At 48.3% G+C, this 16,406-nt stretch overlaps 1 protein-coding gene across 2 annotated transcripts in view; it reads right to left on the reverse strand.

Moving 5' to 3' along the window:
• Positions 1 to 219: 219 nt before the first annotated feature.
• LOC117359487 (cytochrome b5) overlaps positions 220 to 16,406 on the reverse strand; it is a 113,750-nt gene continuing 97,563 nt past the window's right edge. For both annotated transcript variants that reach the window (XM_033942364.1, XM_033942363.1), the window contains exons 4-5: positions 5,173 to 5,207; positions 220 to 669 (exon numbers count right to left, since the gene is read on the reverse strand). In XM_033942364.1, coding sequence (XP_033798255.1) covers positions 591 to 669; positions 5,173 to 5,207 — 114 coding nt within the window. In that variant the 3' untranslated portion in view covers positions 220 to 590. The remainder of the gene's footprint in view (positions 670 to 5,172; positions 5,208 to 16,406) is intronic.

The following is a 16,406-nucleotide window of genomic DNA, read 5'->3' on the forward strand; positions in this document are numbered from 1 at the left end:
CAGGAACAGTAGGTTTTACAGTCTAAATCTGTACCTCAGGCAATGAAGAGTTAAGTGACTTGCCCAAGATCATAAGGGAACGACACTGGGATTAGTACTCTAAGCATGAGATGGAAGGTACAGACAGATCAGTGCTGTGAAGTGTAATCCTTCATTTTGTACTTCAACAATTATTTAAAACCAATGAATTTCAGAAAATAAAATCAAAAACAAAAGCAGTTATGGGCAAGTGCATTTTTATACTAAGTAAATTCCTGATATTGCCTGTCAGCATTCTAATACAAAGACAGAAACCGGATTTATGCCAAAATGTGAAGTCACCACATCTCTATACAACATTTAAAAAGAGAAAAAAATTATACAGTACGAAAATACCAATAGAATTAATTATACGATCATTTGTTCCAAACACAGTCCCAGAATCCACATGGTTTGAGGGAGCAGGATCAGAGATGCTGTATATCAATGCACATGGAATTGATAAGAGGGCAATGATTGAATGTCTCACTGCCACCAGCTTGCTGTGAGCTCCAGAAGGAAATTCTGTGCTTTGCCAAGAAAGGAGCAAAACCCAGGTCCAGGGCACAGCTTCACGAGGATTTGCCTTCCAGAATATAATAGCGATACATAAGGCCAACGATGAGGACAGCAATGGCAGGGATCAACCAGCTGCAGTAGGAAATAGAGGGGGGAAGAAAAGAAGCTACTTAGGACAGACATTTGGTCTTTTATGCATACATTAGAGCTGCTCCCCTGTAAAATCATAGTGCTCCAAATTGTTCAATTACAATTTGATCATCGGGAGCGCTAGAAAAGAGCAATAAAGAACATTTATTTATTTATTTTCATATTTCTAGCCCAATTACAACTATGGAGCGAATACACCTCCCCCCATCTCCCAGTGGTCTAGTGCGTTCTCCTGCTAGAGGGCTGCCTTTCTCGTTGCAGAGCGGTGCACAACGCAAGAGTGCAACCTTTTCGCTTCTTGCCTGGTCCCACGCCACTCCATGATTGGCTGAGGTCAGTTCTTGCGAATTGAGAACTGACTTCAGCCAATCACGGAGTGGCGCGGGACCGGGCAGGAAGCGCAAAGGCGCGCTCCTATGTTGTGCGCTGCTCTGCAATGAAAAAGGCAGCCGTCCAGCAGGAGACCATGCAGGACCACCACCAGTTACAAAAAGGTACCGGGGGGGAGGCTACAGCCTGCTTTGGGCTGCGGGCTTCAGAGCACCAGATGCACCTATGTGTAGAGGATGAAAAACCAAGAAAAAAAAAATTCTGAACCAAATTTTTTTATTCTTGGTTTTTCCTCCTCTACATGTAGGTGCGTCTTATGGTCAGGTGTGTCTTATAGACTGAAAAATATGATAAATGGTGTACAATATGAACATACAGAGTTAATGAAAAACAAAAACATTTTAGAGCTTAACATATCTTTTGCAAAGATTCTTTCAGTTTTGAGACACTTAGGGGCTGATTCTATATACGAGTATCACGATAATAGGCGGCGGTAGGCGTCCTACTGCCATCTAGCAACCAATTGGGATGCATATTTTAAAAAAAGACCCCCTGAGGCAGGACACCTATACTGTAGGAATTTGTCACAGGGTCTAGGGTAACGTTTAGAGACACTCAAGTTCACCCAAGACTGGGCATAGGTATGGGTTTCCTGTAAGTGGCCTTAGGCGAGCTTAAGTGGCCCTAGGCTTCTCCCTAAGACCATGACAGATGCCTGAAATGTAGGCCAGAAAAATGCTGGCCTGCATTTCCAAAGTTAAAAGTAAATGTGGTCGGCTGAGCTGATCTCAGCAAGGGAATCCCTGATCAGCTGAGCTTGCAGGCCTCCCTGAATCTGTGGCTTTCGGGAGTCCTGTTGGTTGTGCTGATAGGGGGGAATACCCCTGCTGAGATCAACTGAGCTGGCTGCAACAGGGGACCCCCCAACACGTACCGTGAAATCAGCAGGAGGGATGTCCACTCCTTCCTGCTGCTGATCCCCCCCATCGCAACTGGCAGGTGGGATATCCACTCCCTCCTGCCGCCACCCCTCCGAACCCAGACACATCCCTGGACATCAGACACCCTGCAATCTTCAACACCCTTCCCAACACCCCCCCAAACCTCCAGGCCTCCCCTCTCCCTGATATCTTTGTAGAAGAAAGTCCTGCCAGAGGAATGCTTACTCCTTCCAGCCAGCAGGCCCGCCTCTTCAAAATGGCGGGCCATCCCCTTCCTGGAGCATCCTGGGATGCACCGGGGAGGGGCCTAAGGCCCTGATAAGCAAGGCCCCACCCATAAGAAGGGTCGTAGGCTCCTGGGCTAATCAGGGCTTTAGGCCTCCTTCCTAGTACATCCTGGGATGTACCGGGAGTGGCCTAAGACTCCGATTGACCAGATACATAAGGCTACTCCTGTGGGAGGGGCCTTAGGCCCCTCCCCAGAGCTTCCCAGGATGCACCAGGAAGGGAAAAGCCTGCCATTTTGAAGAGGCGGGCCTGCTGGCCGGAGGGAGTAAGCATCCCTGCAGCTGGACTTTCTTCTACAAAGGTATGGGGGGGTGGGGTGCAGGGAAAGTCTTGAGGTATGGGGGTGTCGGGAATTTTATTTAAGATTGCAGGGTGTCAGGGGTTTGGGGGGCAGCAGGAGGGAGTTGGCACCCTTCCTGTCAGTCTTCAACAGGAGATGGGAATGTCGGTAGGAGGGAGTGGGCATCCTTCCTGCCACGATGGGAGGGAGGGGTCAGTGGCAAGAGGAATGAGTATCCCTCATGCCACTTTTCGCCACATCGAAGAGGTGTCGATGGCAGTTGGGAGTAGGCATCCTTCCTTCCAATTTTGCAGTACATGTCGGGGGATCCCCTGCCACAGCCGGCTCAGTTGATCGAACCAGGGGTATTTTCTCCCCAATCAGCTGAGCCAGCAGGACTCCCTGAAACCATAGCTTCGGGGAGGCCTGCCGGCTCAGCTGATCAGGGATTCCCTTACCACAATCAGCTGATAATAATAATAATAATAATAATAATAACAACAACAGTTTATATACCATAGGACCGTGAAATTCTATACGGTTTACAAAGATTAAAAGATGGTACAAATAGATTGAACTTAACATGGTGGAAGCTAGTGATTAACAGCTCAAGGGATCATTTATTGAGGAGAAAGAGTTGTACGGGTCAGCTCCCTAGATATTTCAGGAACAGATATGTTTTTAGGCGTTTCCTGAATTCCCCATAAGTAGTGGGCGTAAGCAATTGTTTTAGATCTTTACCCCAATAATGCTGCCTGATGAGAGAAAAGGTGTTGATGGTGTCTTTTGAGTTTACATCCTCTGACTAGAGGGGAAACAAAGTTCAAATGTGAACTTCTCTTATGTCTGTTGGCTGAGAAGGAGAAAAGGTCAATTATGTATTTAGGGGCTAGACCATATAGTACTTTAAAGCAGAAACAAGCGAACTTAAATTTTACACGTGCCTCTATCAGCAGCCAATGCAGCTGTCAGTAGTAAGGTGTCACATGATCAAACTTCTTCAGCCTGAAAATCAGTTTGACCGCTGCATTTTGCACCCATTGTAATCATCGCATATTCTTTTGGGAAATTGCTAAATAGGCGATGTTACAGTAATCAAGTTGACTCAGTACGAGGGATTGTAACAGGATTCTAAATGCTGACATATCAAAATATGCTCTAATGGATCGAAGTTTCCAGAGAGTGTCTACCTGGTCCTTCATGGTTAAGCATTGGTCTAGTGTTATACCCAATACCTTCATAGTAGATTGAATAGGATAACAGAGGTTATTGATGCATAGCGGTGTTTTGGTGTCAGGCGGGTGTGGCAAAGCTACAAAAATTTTTTTTTTTCTGAATTAAGTTTCAGTTTGAATTCAGTCATCCATTGCTCCATCAAATTTAGTTCTTCTGATGCCTTCTGATGGCAAAGGATCCCTCGATCAAGCAGGCGCAATTCTGTAACCAGTCACCAGTTAGAGAATCGGAGGGGTAAGGCATCTATTTTTACAGACACAATTCTGTGCGATTCTCAGCCACTTTTTAGGCCAAGACCGGCATCCTCTACAGAACCTGCTCCTTAATCTGCCAATAAGAAGGCTTTTATATACAATGTGTTTAACAGCTTTTTAAAGTGCAAAAAGCAAAGGCGATGGAAGAACATTGATGCAAGTTTTTAAAAATCTCATATGTTCCAATGCTTCCTACGATATCTGAATCCTATTCATAATTGTTATACAGACTTTAAGATTAGCATTCTCTTATCACACTAGACACCAACAAGAAAATACCGTATTTTTCGCTCCATTAGACGCACCTGACCATAAGACATACCCTAAATTTAGGAGGAAAGAAAGGAAAAAAACCCCAAACATTCTGAACCAAATTCTCCCTGCCAGGCTCTGCACCAAACCCCACACTCCTTGCCAAGCTCTGCACCCTGTACCCTCTCCCTGCCAGGCCCTGTACCCTGTTCCCCCTCTGGTGGTCTAGTGGTAGGCTGGGACAGGGCACAGGGCAGGCAGACCTAGTGGCTGGCTGGCAGGTCGGGACAGGGGACAGAACGGGTGGGTAGGTAGGTAGGTAAGCCTCCCTCCCCCCCATCAGGCAGGGGGCAGGAAAGCCCTGGCCTCTCCCTCCTCCCACCCTATTTTTAATTTATCAGGGTGGGCAGGCAGGCCCTGGCCTCTCCCTTCCTACCCCCAGGGAGGTGGCAAGCAGCAGGCAGGCCCTGGCCCTCTTCCTCCTCCGCCCCCCTCCCCGCCGGTCATCTTCCTCCTCCTCTCGTACCTTTTTTTTTTTTTTACTTCTGACGCCTCACTTGTTGAGAGCGGCACACAAGGGTTGCTGGCTGCCTAATCCCTGCCATTTGTGCTGAGAACAGCAGCCTTTAGTCATGCAATCAGATGCCTGCTGTGGGCAAATGTTAGGTCCCTTTTCTAAGCACACAAACCATTTCCCAAAGGTTCTGCAGCAGCTACATGCTCAGTCATCAGATAAGACTAGGGGCACTGATATACTCTCTCCTGGTAATGCAGAGTCCCAGCAGAACACAGGGCACTTATCCTTGCTATGAAGGCCCATCAACCTCAAGGCATATCTCTCAACATCCAACATGACTTTTAGACAGAATGGTTACGTGTCAGATAGCAATGTTTCATGGCATACCTTGAGAAGCTTGGTGATCCACCATTGGAGGGCTCCTAACAAAAGAAAAATATTTTCAGTGAAAACAACTTGATCTGCTGAACCACCGAGATGGCCAAACTCTATCATGGGAACTGGGCCATTCAGAGGATCCGGAGTGGCTGGCAGAGAAAAGAACCAGCACACCCCGATTGTACTCTTTTCCCAGTTCCCTTCCAAAGAGGGTGAACTACCACAGAGCAATAAAAGAGCCTTCCAACACAGAAAGTGACTCAGGCAGGTGGCTACCTTAAACACCATATGCACTGCCTGGTGATGCATGCAGGGACGGAAGATGACAGGAGACATTGAAGCAGTAACAAAGACATTAATTTTGAATTGCACATTTGGAAAGAATCCTATTTCCCAAGAATAGTGACCCATCAGCATATGTTGATATCTTACTTTCATGGTGCAAAAACTCTAAGAACAAACTTCACAGTTATTGAACAGAAGAACATAAGAATTGCCGCTGCTGGGTCAGACCAGTGGTCCATCGTGCCCAGCAGTCCGCTCCTGCGGCAGCCCCTAGGTCAAAGACCAATGCCCCAACCGAGACCAGCCTTACCTGCGTACGTTCCAGTTCAGCGGGAACTCGTCTAACTTTGTCTTGAATCCCTGGAGGGTGTTTTCCCTATAACAGCCTCTGGAAGAGCGTTCCAGTTTTCCACCACTCTCTGGATGAAGAAGAACTTCCTTACGTTTGTACGGAATCTATCCCCTTTTAACTTTAGAGAGTGCCCGCTCGTTTTCTCTACCTTGGAGAGGGTGAACAACCTGTCTTTATCTACTAAGTCTATTCCCTTCAGTATTTTGAAAGTTTCAATTATGTCCCCTCTCAGTCTCTTCTACACTGCAAAACTGGTCAACGTCTAGATACTTATATAATATGGTTACGATGCAAGTCTTAAGACTCTTTTTTTTTTTTTTACCTTGGCATTTGTAGGGAGGGAGAGAGGATTTACTAGTGTGCTTGAGGATGTGTAATCAAATGTGACCCTCCCCCATCTTTCTTCTCTTGGAATGATTTATGTCTTTTGTATTGTATACTGCCTGAATCCATGATGGCTTGGTGGTAGATTGTATTTTTAATAAACTATATACTGTAGTATGTATTAGTTACAAAGATTATATGACTAAGTTTTACAGCTTTTTCTTCTTCTCATATTTGAGTTCAAGTTCAACTTTATTTGATATACCACTGCTAAGAGCAAGTTATCGCAGCAGTGTACAATTCAATAACAGAAGATGCACACACTGGAAAGGAACTACAGTTGTGATAGAAAGCCACAGGTTACTGAAAAGAGTTAAAGAGGTCCTAAAAGAACCACTAAGCAAACAAGAAGACTTAGGCCTAGATGCATTAAACAGGGTCAATAAGACCACATGAGTCCGCTGTGGTCCAATTTTTGGTCGATTCCAAAAAGAGCAACCGATGCTCAAACAAGTTTGCATGCAAATGATTTGAGTGAAGGCTCGTCGATCCCTGTTCGATACCACCGATGAATCGCTGTGAGAGTGACTCTCACACATGCACAGAGCCGGCAAAGAAAGCCTGAATAGCTGAGAGGTAGGAGAAGCCCCAAAGCAGCCTCCTGCTGCTCAGCTGTTCAGGGTAGCAAACCTTTTTTTTTAAATGGACACAGATGTGCATGTGACCCGTGCACAATATCTGTCCCCATTAAAAAAAAACAAAAGTTTTGCCACCCCCTCCTGACCACAGCCATCACTCGTCCCCCCGTCACCGACAACAACCATGGGTCCCTGAATCCCCAATATTGATGGTTGCCCTTGCGACAGCAATGCACCCAAAGAGAGGAGGGATGCCCACTCCCTCCTGCCTCAGCAACTCTGATGTGCATCTGGACCACCTGGACCCCCCCCACACAATCCCCCCGCCAACTCTCTCCCTGGCACACCCCCACGCTTCCCCCGACACCCCCACCCTACATGAAGATCCCCCCTCCCACCATCAAGATCCCAAAAGACAGCCTTAATGGTCTGGGGGGGGGGGGTCAGCTCAGAACCCCTCCCCATTCAAGCAACCCCCCCAGGCCCTCTCCCGTGCCTCATTGTAGAAGCCAGCAAGAGGGATGCCCACTCTCTCTTGCCAGCAAGTCTGCCTCTTCGAAATGGCGGGCCTTCCCCTTCCTAGAGCATCCTGGGATGCACTGTAGAGGGGTCCAAGGTCCTGACTGGCCTGAATACCTTAAGCCATTTCTATGGGAGGGGCCTTAGGTATGCTGGGATGCACTGGGGAGGGGCCTAAGACTCTGATTGGCCTAGAAGCAATGTGGTCTAATTCATCACTTACATCTTCATCATCATCATGCTGATCAATTACAGAGAAGGCTTTCACAAAGTTGGAGGAGCCTGCTGCTGTTCTAACAATTTTTCATTTGATGGCAAACTCTGTTTGAATATCTTCAAGAACTGATGCAAGAACGTCAAAAGTGTCGGACCCCTTCAGTCTTGCGGACTGACAAGCATGCTTCCTCCCTAAAGACTATCAATCTAGTCGACAGTTACCAGCAGACATATGTCTGTTCACTAAGAATTGCTACCACCCTCAGATTCATCTCCATTTCAAAGTGACCCAACTCATCACTATTCTGTTTAACTGAATACAAAACTAGTTCAACATACACAGGCAACTCAAGACAGGCATATGTGCTGGGAGGTGAGAAGCTGGGGATGGGGGGGGAAGAGGGAACTTGGGGTTATAGGCCCAGATTCACTAAAGATAGCGACTTGTTGGCCGATTCTCTGGCCGATTTTCAAACAGCGATTGATTTACTATCAAGTTTGCATGCAAATGATTTGCACGGAAGTGTAAATCATTTGCAAGCAAACTCACTGACTCAATCGCTCAGTGAGCAATTGAGTCTGTGCACAGCCCTAACAGTAGTGACAGGAGAAGCAGCCGGCCCTCCCCAATGACAATTGCATGGTGACCCACCCAAACCCCAAAAAGATGGCAGGAGGGATGCCCACTCTCTCCTACCATGAAGGCCCTCCACCCCAGAGAAAAAGGCAGGAGGGATGCCCACTTCCCTCCTGCCGCCGAAGGCGCCTGCCTGCTCCCCAAAGAAAAAAAAAACAGCAGGAGGGATGACCCCCCCGTACCTTTAAGTCGGGAGAAGGAGGGGTGACCAGTCAGACCCTCCTGCTCCTTCGGCCTCCTCCTGCGCAATGCAGGCCTTAGGCCCTGATTGACTCAGGTGCTTTGGGCTCCTCTTTTGGGAGGGGCCTGAGGCGCCTGAGCCAATCAGGGACTTTCTTAGGGAGAAGTCTAAGGAAGTCCCTGATTGGCCAATCAGGGACTTCCTTAGGCTCCTCCCTAAGTCCCTGATTGGCTCAGGTCTTCCTAAGTCCCTGATTGGCAACAAGTCTACAAGCAGTCGGGTTTTAGGATCATAGAACCCGATGCAAAATAGCCAAGCAAATGTTAGTGAATCATTCGCTTGGCTATTTTGCATGGGGTTTTACAAATTTGCATGGCCTGATTGGAGAATGGGTGATCGAGGGGAAAAACACGCGATGGGCTGGTTTGTAACGATCGTCACTAAACCTGTGAAAACAGGTTCAATACATTTTAAGTATGTCATTGTATATTATATATGTGAACTTGTAATCCACCTAGTTGATAGGCGGCAGATTAGAAATTTTTAAAATAAATAAAAAATATATATATATTTCCTGGGAATCTTCACATCTGTATATTTTTGGATACTGAGAGGATTTCTGGGACAAGCCCTATGAATGGGACAAGTAATGGCGTTATGTTTAATAGTCTGCTCCCTGTAATGTTCTCTCTACATATGGTCATTTATTTTCCTGTTGCCTCCTTTGATAATGCTGGACCCCTCATTATGGTGGGCTTGCTAGAGCCAAGTGATGTTCGCTTTATACAGAGGAGAAAAGTATTGTTCCTTTTTCTTCTCTCTATTTCTGTATTTCAGCTTTCTGTACAAGTTGATTTACTTGGGTGCATTATTTGAAAACCTTTAAATAAGAATATTGGAATGAATTATGGCTACTTCTACAGAAGCTACTAAGGAAGTCATTCCCACAAGCTCCACGGGTGGATCTCCTGGATATGAATGACAAGTGCATTTGATCAGGAAGGTTTGCCTAACAGTCAAAAATCTGTTTTGTTACAATCTGTTTTGTTACTCCAGATCTCCAAGCCTCACTACCTTATGGAGAAATGAAATGTACAACTTATCAAGTTTATTCCAACTTGACATACCACTTTTACATATCAAAGTGGTTTACATCTTTACAATATTAAAAATTTATTAAAAACCAGGGGGAGAAAGAGAGGAAGTGACGTCACCGACCAAGATGGAAGCCTAGTGCAGAGACTCCGTCTTCGGCGGCCAGAAACCCCGGTGCCCCTCTCACCCGCGATGGCGTTGGGTCCCTCCATTGGGGTGTCTGAGGGCTAAACCCTCCCTGCTCCCGGACAGCCGAATGCGGAAGCATTTCTTGTACCGGTCTAGCCGGTATCTGGACGTGGGCAGTCGGCCCACCATCCACGTGGTCGGTCGGTGGCTCCCGGGATCGCAGTCCCCTGTCGGTGCTCGGCGCTGCGATACACGCTGAAGAGCGAGGGTGGGATTGGCTTCTTCCCTGCATGTCTCGGTCGCCCTGGACAGTACTGATCACTGGCCTGAGCCCGGGTGGGAGAGCTACCTGCTGGCAGCCGGCCTGAGTGGCTTCCCGCTGTTCTTCTGACTGCTGGCGCGGATCGGGTGCACTATTGGCCGGTGAGTGGGGATGGCCAGTGCTTGGCTGTCTCGGCGGGCTCTTTTCTCACCATTTCCTGGCAGGATTGCACAGCACCTTGTTCCCAGCATTTCCACATCTCCCTGACTCTGGTGAGCTCACCTAACCTCTGCAGCAGCTCCCTGGGTTATGGCCCAGGCTCTGAACACTTTTGTCGCTTGAGTGGGGATTTTGCTGGCTTTCCCTACTCGCGGAGATCGCTGGAATGGGGTGGTGGTGTGCAGAGTGTCTGAGAGAGCGTAGGTCAGGAGACCTAGCGGCATTGAGGAGCCATTTGCCAACGTCCCGATAGCGCCGACAGTGACCCCCACCCTGTCGCAACTGGCTGATACCTGAGTAGGATGTCCACGAGGAGAAAATTGGACAGCTACGGGTTTGCGGGAAAGAAGCAAGGAGCCCCGAAAGCAGTAGGAGTGAGCCCGACCCCGACGGTTAAACAGGCGATGTCGGAGGCCACACGGGGAGGCAGCGCAGACCTACAGGAACAGCCAGGCGGTGGTGAGCAGCGGGATCCAAGGAGGCGCCGGACTCCCTGAAAGACTTGTTATTGGACATTCGTAACGAAATGCAGTCCCTACGCCATGATGTCACCAAAGCGGTTACAGATTTAAAACATGAACTGGGAGAGCTGGTGAAGCGGCAGGATGCTGTGGAAGCACATGTAAATACCGTGACTGAGGACATCATTGAAGTGCAGCAGGCAGTGGCGGGAGTCCATGCGGAGGAGTTGGCGCTGTGGGACAAGTTGGAAGATCTTGAGAACAGATCCCAGCGTTGTAATCTCCAGATCCGGGGAGTGCCAGAGGAAGATGCCTATCGGATGCCCGCCAGACAGCCCTGGACATTTGCACCAACCTCCTTACTAGTGCACTGGCAGGCGAGGGGCGGGTGCCGGAAATAGAAATAGAACGAGCGCATTGGGCTTTGGGGCGTCCTAACTCCAACTTGCCCCGTGACATTGTTCTGTGCCTGGGCAGCTACCGGGTGAAGGAGGCCATATTCCATGCAGCGCGAAAGCAGCGGGATTACAAATGGCACAATATGCGAGTGGACATTTATCAGGATGTGGCGTCAATCACCCTGCGGAAGCTAAAGGATATGCAGGGAGGGTCTCAAGATATTGGTGGCTTTACCCTTTCGCCATAGCACTGACGGTGGGGAGCGCGACACGATGGGTTCGTACTGTGGCGGAGGCTTGGTCGGTGTTGCACGAACTTGGTGCACCTAACCTTCCAGAGAGGGGACCTGTTGGAGAGCGAGGGGAGGAGAGAGCTGGTCCTTCCGGATGGCAGCGACGGACCAGAGGAGCGACGGCGCGGAGTGCAGGAAGCAATGAGCAGCCGGGTCCACCAACCTGAGAGGGTTGTTGACATTTTTGAACTTGCCTGTTGGCCCAGATGGCTTTTGCTGTTTGAAGGCTGCGGGGTCTTTCATGTGGGGGGGGGAGGGGGTGGCAGCTGATTGTGTTTTTGGGAGGGTTGGTGGTTGGTCTAGGTTTTTGTGTGTGGAGGGGATTCGGGATGGGGGGCCAAAGTGGATTGGTGGGTAGTTGCCAGTATGGGGCCTGCTTGGTGGGCATGGGTTGTTGGTTACAGTCTGGCTGGGGAGATCTCTTCTGGGGGTTGTGCTGTGGTTATGTACTGTATGGGGGATGGAGGTCGTAGCTGTGGCTTGTTGGTGGTTGGGACCTGGGCGGCTTGTACTGCGAATATTTGGTAATTTTTGGGGTGATGGGGGTGTGCCTTGGGGTGGCTGGGGTGGTGGAGTTGCTTCTTCCTTGGGGGATCTCGAGATCTGTTTGGATGGTCTCGAGATGTAGTTTTCGGGTCAGGGATGGGGGGAGGGGTGGAGCTGGTATTCTCAATCTAGATTTGGTGCTTGATGGTCAGCTGATGCTCTGGTGGGGCCTGGTCAGGGGCTGGGGTGGCCGGGTCCCAAGGGTGTTACAGGTGAAGTATGTGGAGTGGTTAGTGACAGCAGATCCTGGTTAATTTTGTAACCTGGAATGTGGTGGGGATAAATTCCAGTTATTACTCTAAATCAGAACTCCATAAGGACACAAACACCATTCCAGTTATTACTCTAAATCAGAACCCCATAAGGACACAAACACCTTAAACTCCAGTTATTACTCTAAATCAGAACCCCATAAGGACACAAACACCTTAAACTCCAGTTATTACTCTAAATCAGAACCCCATAAGGACACAAACACCAAACTCCAGTTATTACTCTAAATCAGAACCCCATAAGGACCCCATAAATTCCCCCATTAAACGCTCAAAAATTTTACATCATTTACAGCGTCATAGGGTGGATGTGGCCTTTCTTCAGGAGACCCATTTGTCTGATCTTCAACATGCCAAATTGAAGCAATGATGGGTGGGGGAGTGTGTAGCGGCTTCTGCAAACAGGAAAAGTAGGGGAGTGGCAATTTTGTTCCGCAAGGGCTTACTTGATAATCTACAAATTTTGGCTCGGGATGGGGAGGGTAGATATGTGCTCTGTCGAGGGGTGATCGTGCAGCAGGACATGGTATTTTGCTGTGTCTATGCTCCTAATGAGAGTGACCTGCCATTTTATGCTCATCTGATATGTTTGTTGCTGCCCTTCACCCAGGAATCCCTGGTTGTAGGGGGCGATTTCAACGCTGTACGCGATTCTAGTTTGGATTGCACGAGGCCAGGGGGTACTCTGCGTAGCGCTGGGAAGAGGGAGCTCCAAAAATGTAGCGATAATCTGGATTTGATCAATCTATGGAGGGTACTGCATGGCACCGAGAGGGATTACACCCATATGTCACGGGCGCATGGTACACAGTCACGCATAGATTATATTTGGGTGACGGAACCGGTGTTTCGGAAGCTGGAGAGGGCGGAGATCGGTCCCTATACAATTTCTGATCATGCCTGGGTTCAGGTGTCGTGGCAAGTAGGAGGGGGGCCTCAGGGGAAGTGGCGTTGGGTTTTTTCACTTGCGTTGTATAGGGATCAGAACTATAGGGAACGGTTGCTGGGTACATGGAATGAATACAAACGTCATAATGCTCATGTGGAAGGGGACCCCGTTTTATTCTGGGAAGCGGTGAAGGCGGTGTTGAGGGGGGATACCCTGAGTTACAGTAGTCATGTGAGCAAAGCCCGCGATAGAGAAATTTTGTGCTTGGAGAAGGACGTAGCTAAGGCCTGGAGGAGATATGGCCAGACTGGTGACCCTATGCACAAACAGGAATTGATGGAGTATCAGGTGGCTCTCAATACCTTACTCCATCAGCAGGCACACAAATCCCTCGCTTATTATAAATTCCAGCTTTATAAATATGGGAATAAGGGGGGGAAATTACTGGCCCGCTTGGTTTCTACCAGAACAGGCCCCCGAAGGATTCAGGCCCTGAGGAACGAGCAGGGGGCGAGAGTTACCACTGACCCGGAGATTGGTGACGTATTTTTTCGCTATTTTAAGAACCTCTATGCCCCCTCGTCAGAGGACGGAATGGCGGCGGGCCCCTATTTGGATGGGATAACGTTGCCCCGTATCTCCGATTCGGACAAGGAGCATCTGAACGCTCCCATAACACCTGAGGAAGTGTATTGGGCAATAGGGAACAGTCCTCTGCTGAAGGCTCCAGGTGAGGATAGCATGGGTTTCGAATTTTATAAGCTTTTGGGTGAGGAGATTGTCCAGACCCTCGCTCGGATGTTTAATGTTATGGTTGGAGCAGAGACTTTACCCGAGGGCATGAATACGGCACGCATATTGCTGTTACCTAAACCGCATAAAGACCCTGAACTGGCCGGCTCCTACCGTCCTATTTCTTTATTGAATGTGGAGGTAAAACTGTTAGCAAAAATTATGGCAAAGCGGCTGGCTGTTGTGCTTCCCTCCCTTATCCACGATGCACAGGTGGGATTTGTGTAGGGTCGAACCATAGCTAAAAATGTACTCAAATTGTTGCTGTCCTTGGAAAAGCGGGCGGCGTGCAATTTCCCCTCTGTGCTGGTTAGCTTTGATGCCGAGAAGGCGTTTGATAGGGTGAGGTGGGATTTTCTTTATGATACATTGGCAGCCTATGGTTTTGATGTTTTTTTTGTGTCGGCAGTGCGAGCATTGTATGCTCTTCCACAGGCTAGAATAGTGTTGAAAGATTTCGAAACGGCCCGGTTTCCAATTGCTAGGGGGACGAAACAGGGTTGCCCCTTATCTCCATTGTTGTTCGTGCTCACCTTGGATCCCCTCTTTCGGGATATCCATGCGATGCCGTCTATACGGGGGATTGACATTGGTGCTTCATCCTTTAAATTATCGGCCTTTGCGGATATCTTAGTTCACTTAACGGCTCCATTGCCCTCCTTGGTGGCTTTGTTGGATTTGATCAAAGAATATGGTGACTTTGCTGAGTTCTGCTTAAATTTGGATAAATTGGAGGCGTTAGTGTCCTCCGCGGCGGTTCAGGCCCAATGGGGGAATGGGTTCCCGCTGACTTGGGCGCAGGGACATTTTGTGTACTTGGGGACTTTGATGACTATGCAGGTTCCCCGTTTGTATTGTCTTAATGTGGATAAGCTTCAGCGACAGACAGAGCTTTTGCTAGACACCTGGAGTGCCTTGCCCCTTTCTTTGATGGGACGCATTTGCATGTTTTGGATGTTTATTTTTCCCAAATGGCTGTATGTGGTGCAGACCCTGCCGCTTTGTTTGCTGAAGAAAGATTTACGCATTTTTTATAAAGGCATTTCTCGTTTTTGTTGGGCGGCCAAGAAACCGAAATTGCAGGTGTCTCAGTTGCTGGGGAATTGGTAGAGGGGGGGGTTAGGCTTACCTGATATGAGGGTTTATATTCAAATATATTTTATTGAGCTCAAGATAAACAGCAACCATGGATACAGAGTAAACAGCAGATATGCTCACATTTTAGTATAAACATTCCAATAACCCCACCCTCCAACTAAACCACCCCACCCAACCCCCGTCCCCAACCTCCCTAACCCCCCCCCCCCTTGGTAGGTCCTCCTTCAAAGTATTACAATAGCAAACAGGTAAGAATCTAAGGGAACAGGCATACCAGATACATGAAACAAGACAAAGAGTCAATTATTAAGCAGACGGCTGCGAGCCACTGGAGTCAAAGTAGTCCAAAAAGGTTCCCAGACACATTGGAAAGTACGGCCTGGGAGAGAGGAAAAGTCTTGCACATCTTGCCGCTCCCACATCAAGAGAGTAATCATCCGGCAACGCCAAAGGGAGTAGTCTGGCGCTTCCCCCTCGAGCCATTTCAACAAAATACACTTCAAGGCAACAAGGACAGTCCACTTAAGAAAGGCAGCAGCCCCCCTCGGGCGAGGGCAATAATGAGGGAAAGCTCCAAACAATAGTAAAGGCGAGCGTTGAATCGAAATGTTCCAAATAGGCTCCACAAATGTAAAGACAGCATGCCAAAAAGCCTGGATGTGAGAACAAGTCCAGAACATGTGACCCAGGCCTGCATCAGAAACCTGGCAGCGGAGGCAGGCAGCAGTTTCACGAAAGCCTGAGAGATACGCCCTCCTGGGAGAGATGTACAAGCGAAAAATCAACTTATAGTGTTGCTCCCAAAAGGTAGTATATTTTCTAAAGGCAGGTAACCTACAGACTGCCTGGAGAAGCACATCATCAGGCAAATCAATTGCAAGGTCACGGGCCCAAGCTTCCCGTGAGGCGGTGAAATCAAACATGGGGGACTCATCTTTCAAATGGTGATGATGGAATTTAAGGGGAACAGAAAGTTGGGAACCAATGGTAAATGCCGTGGATAGTAACTCATGGCAAGAGGCCTGCAAAAATCTAAAGGGCAAAGAAGAAAGGTAATGATGAACTTGCATATAAGCAAAGTAATCAGTGGGCGGGAGACCAAATTCATCGCTCATTCTGGCGAAGGATTTAATTTTACCATCATCATCAACCAGGTGAAACACGTAATGAATGCCCCTTGTTTCCCACCGAGCAAAACTCAACCCATCAATCCCTGGTAAAAAGGAGGGATTGAAACGTATAGGCAGAAAAGGAGTGACTGAAGCAGAGAGAGAGTGGAACTTACAGACCCAGCGCCAAACCTTCTGCAAAGGACGATGTAGCACCTTCGTGGAGAGAGACTCAGGCTCAGGAGAGGGAAGCAAGTGGAGATAAGCACTAAAATGAGTAAAGCGAAAACAATGAAGTTCCAATTGGGTAGCAGTGAAGATAGAAGTCCCTCTGAAAAAATCATTGATGTGGCACATGCCACAACCAATGGTTAGATAGCGAAGGTTCAATAAACCCAATCCGCCCTTGTACCATGGAGCCGCTGCCCGTTTGTAAGGGAGACGGGGCCTCTTCCCTCGCCAAAGAAATCGTTGGACTAAATGTTCTAATCGGCGTTCATCCCGAGAAGTCAGGAACAAAGGAAGAAC

The sequence above is a fragment of the Geotrypetes seraphini genome, chromosome 4 (genome assembly GCF_902459505.1).
Source record: "Geotrypetes seraphini chromosome 4, aGeoSer1.1, whole genome shotgun sequence".
Taxonomy (NCBI): Eukaryota; Metazoa; Chordata; class Amphibia; order Gymnophiona; family Dermophiidae; genus Geotrypetes; species Geotrypetes seraphini.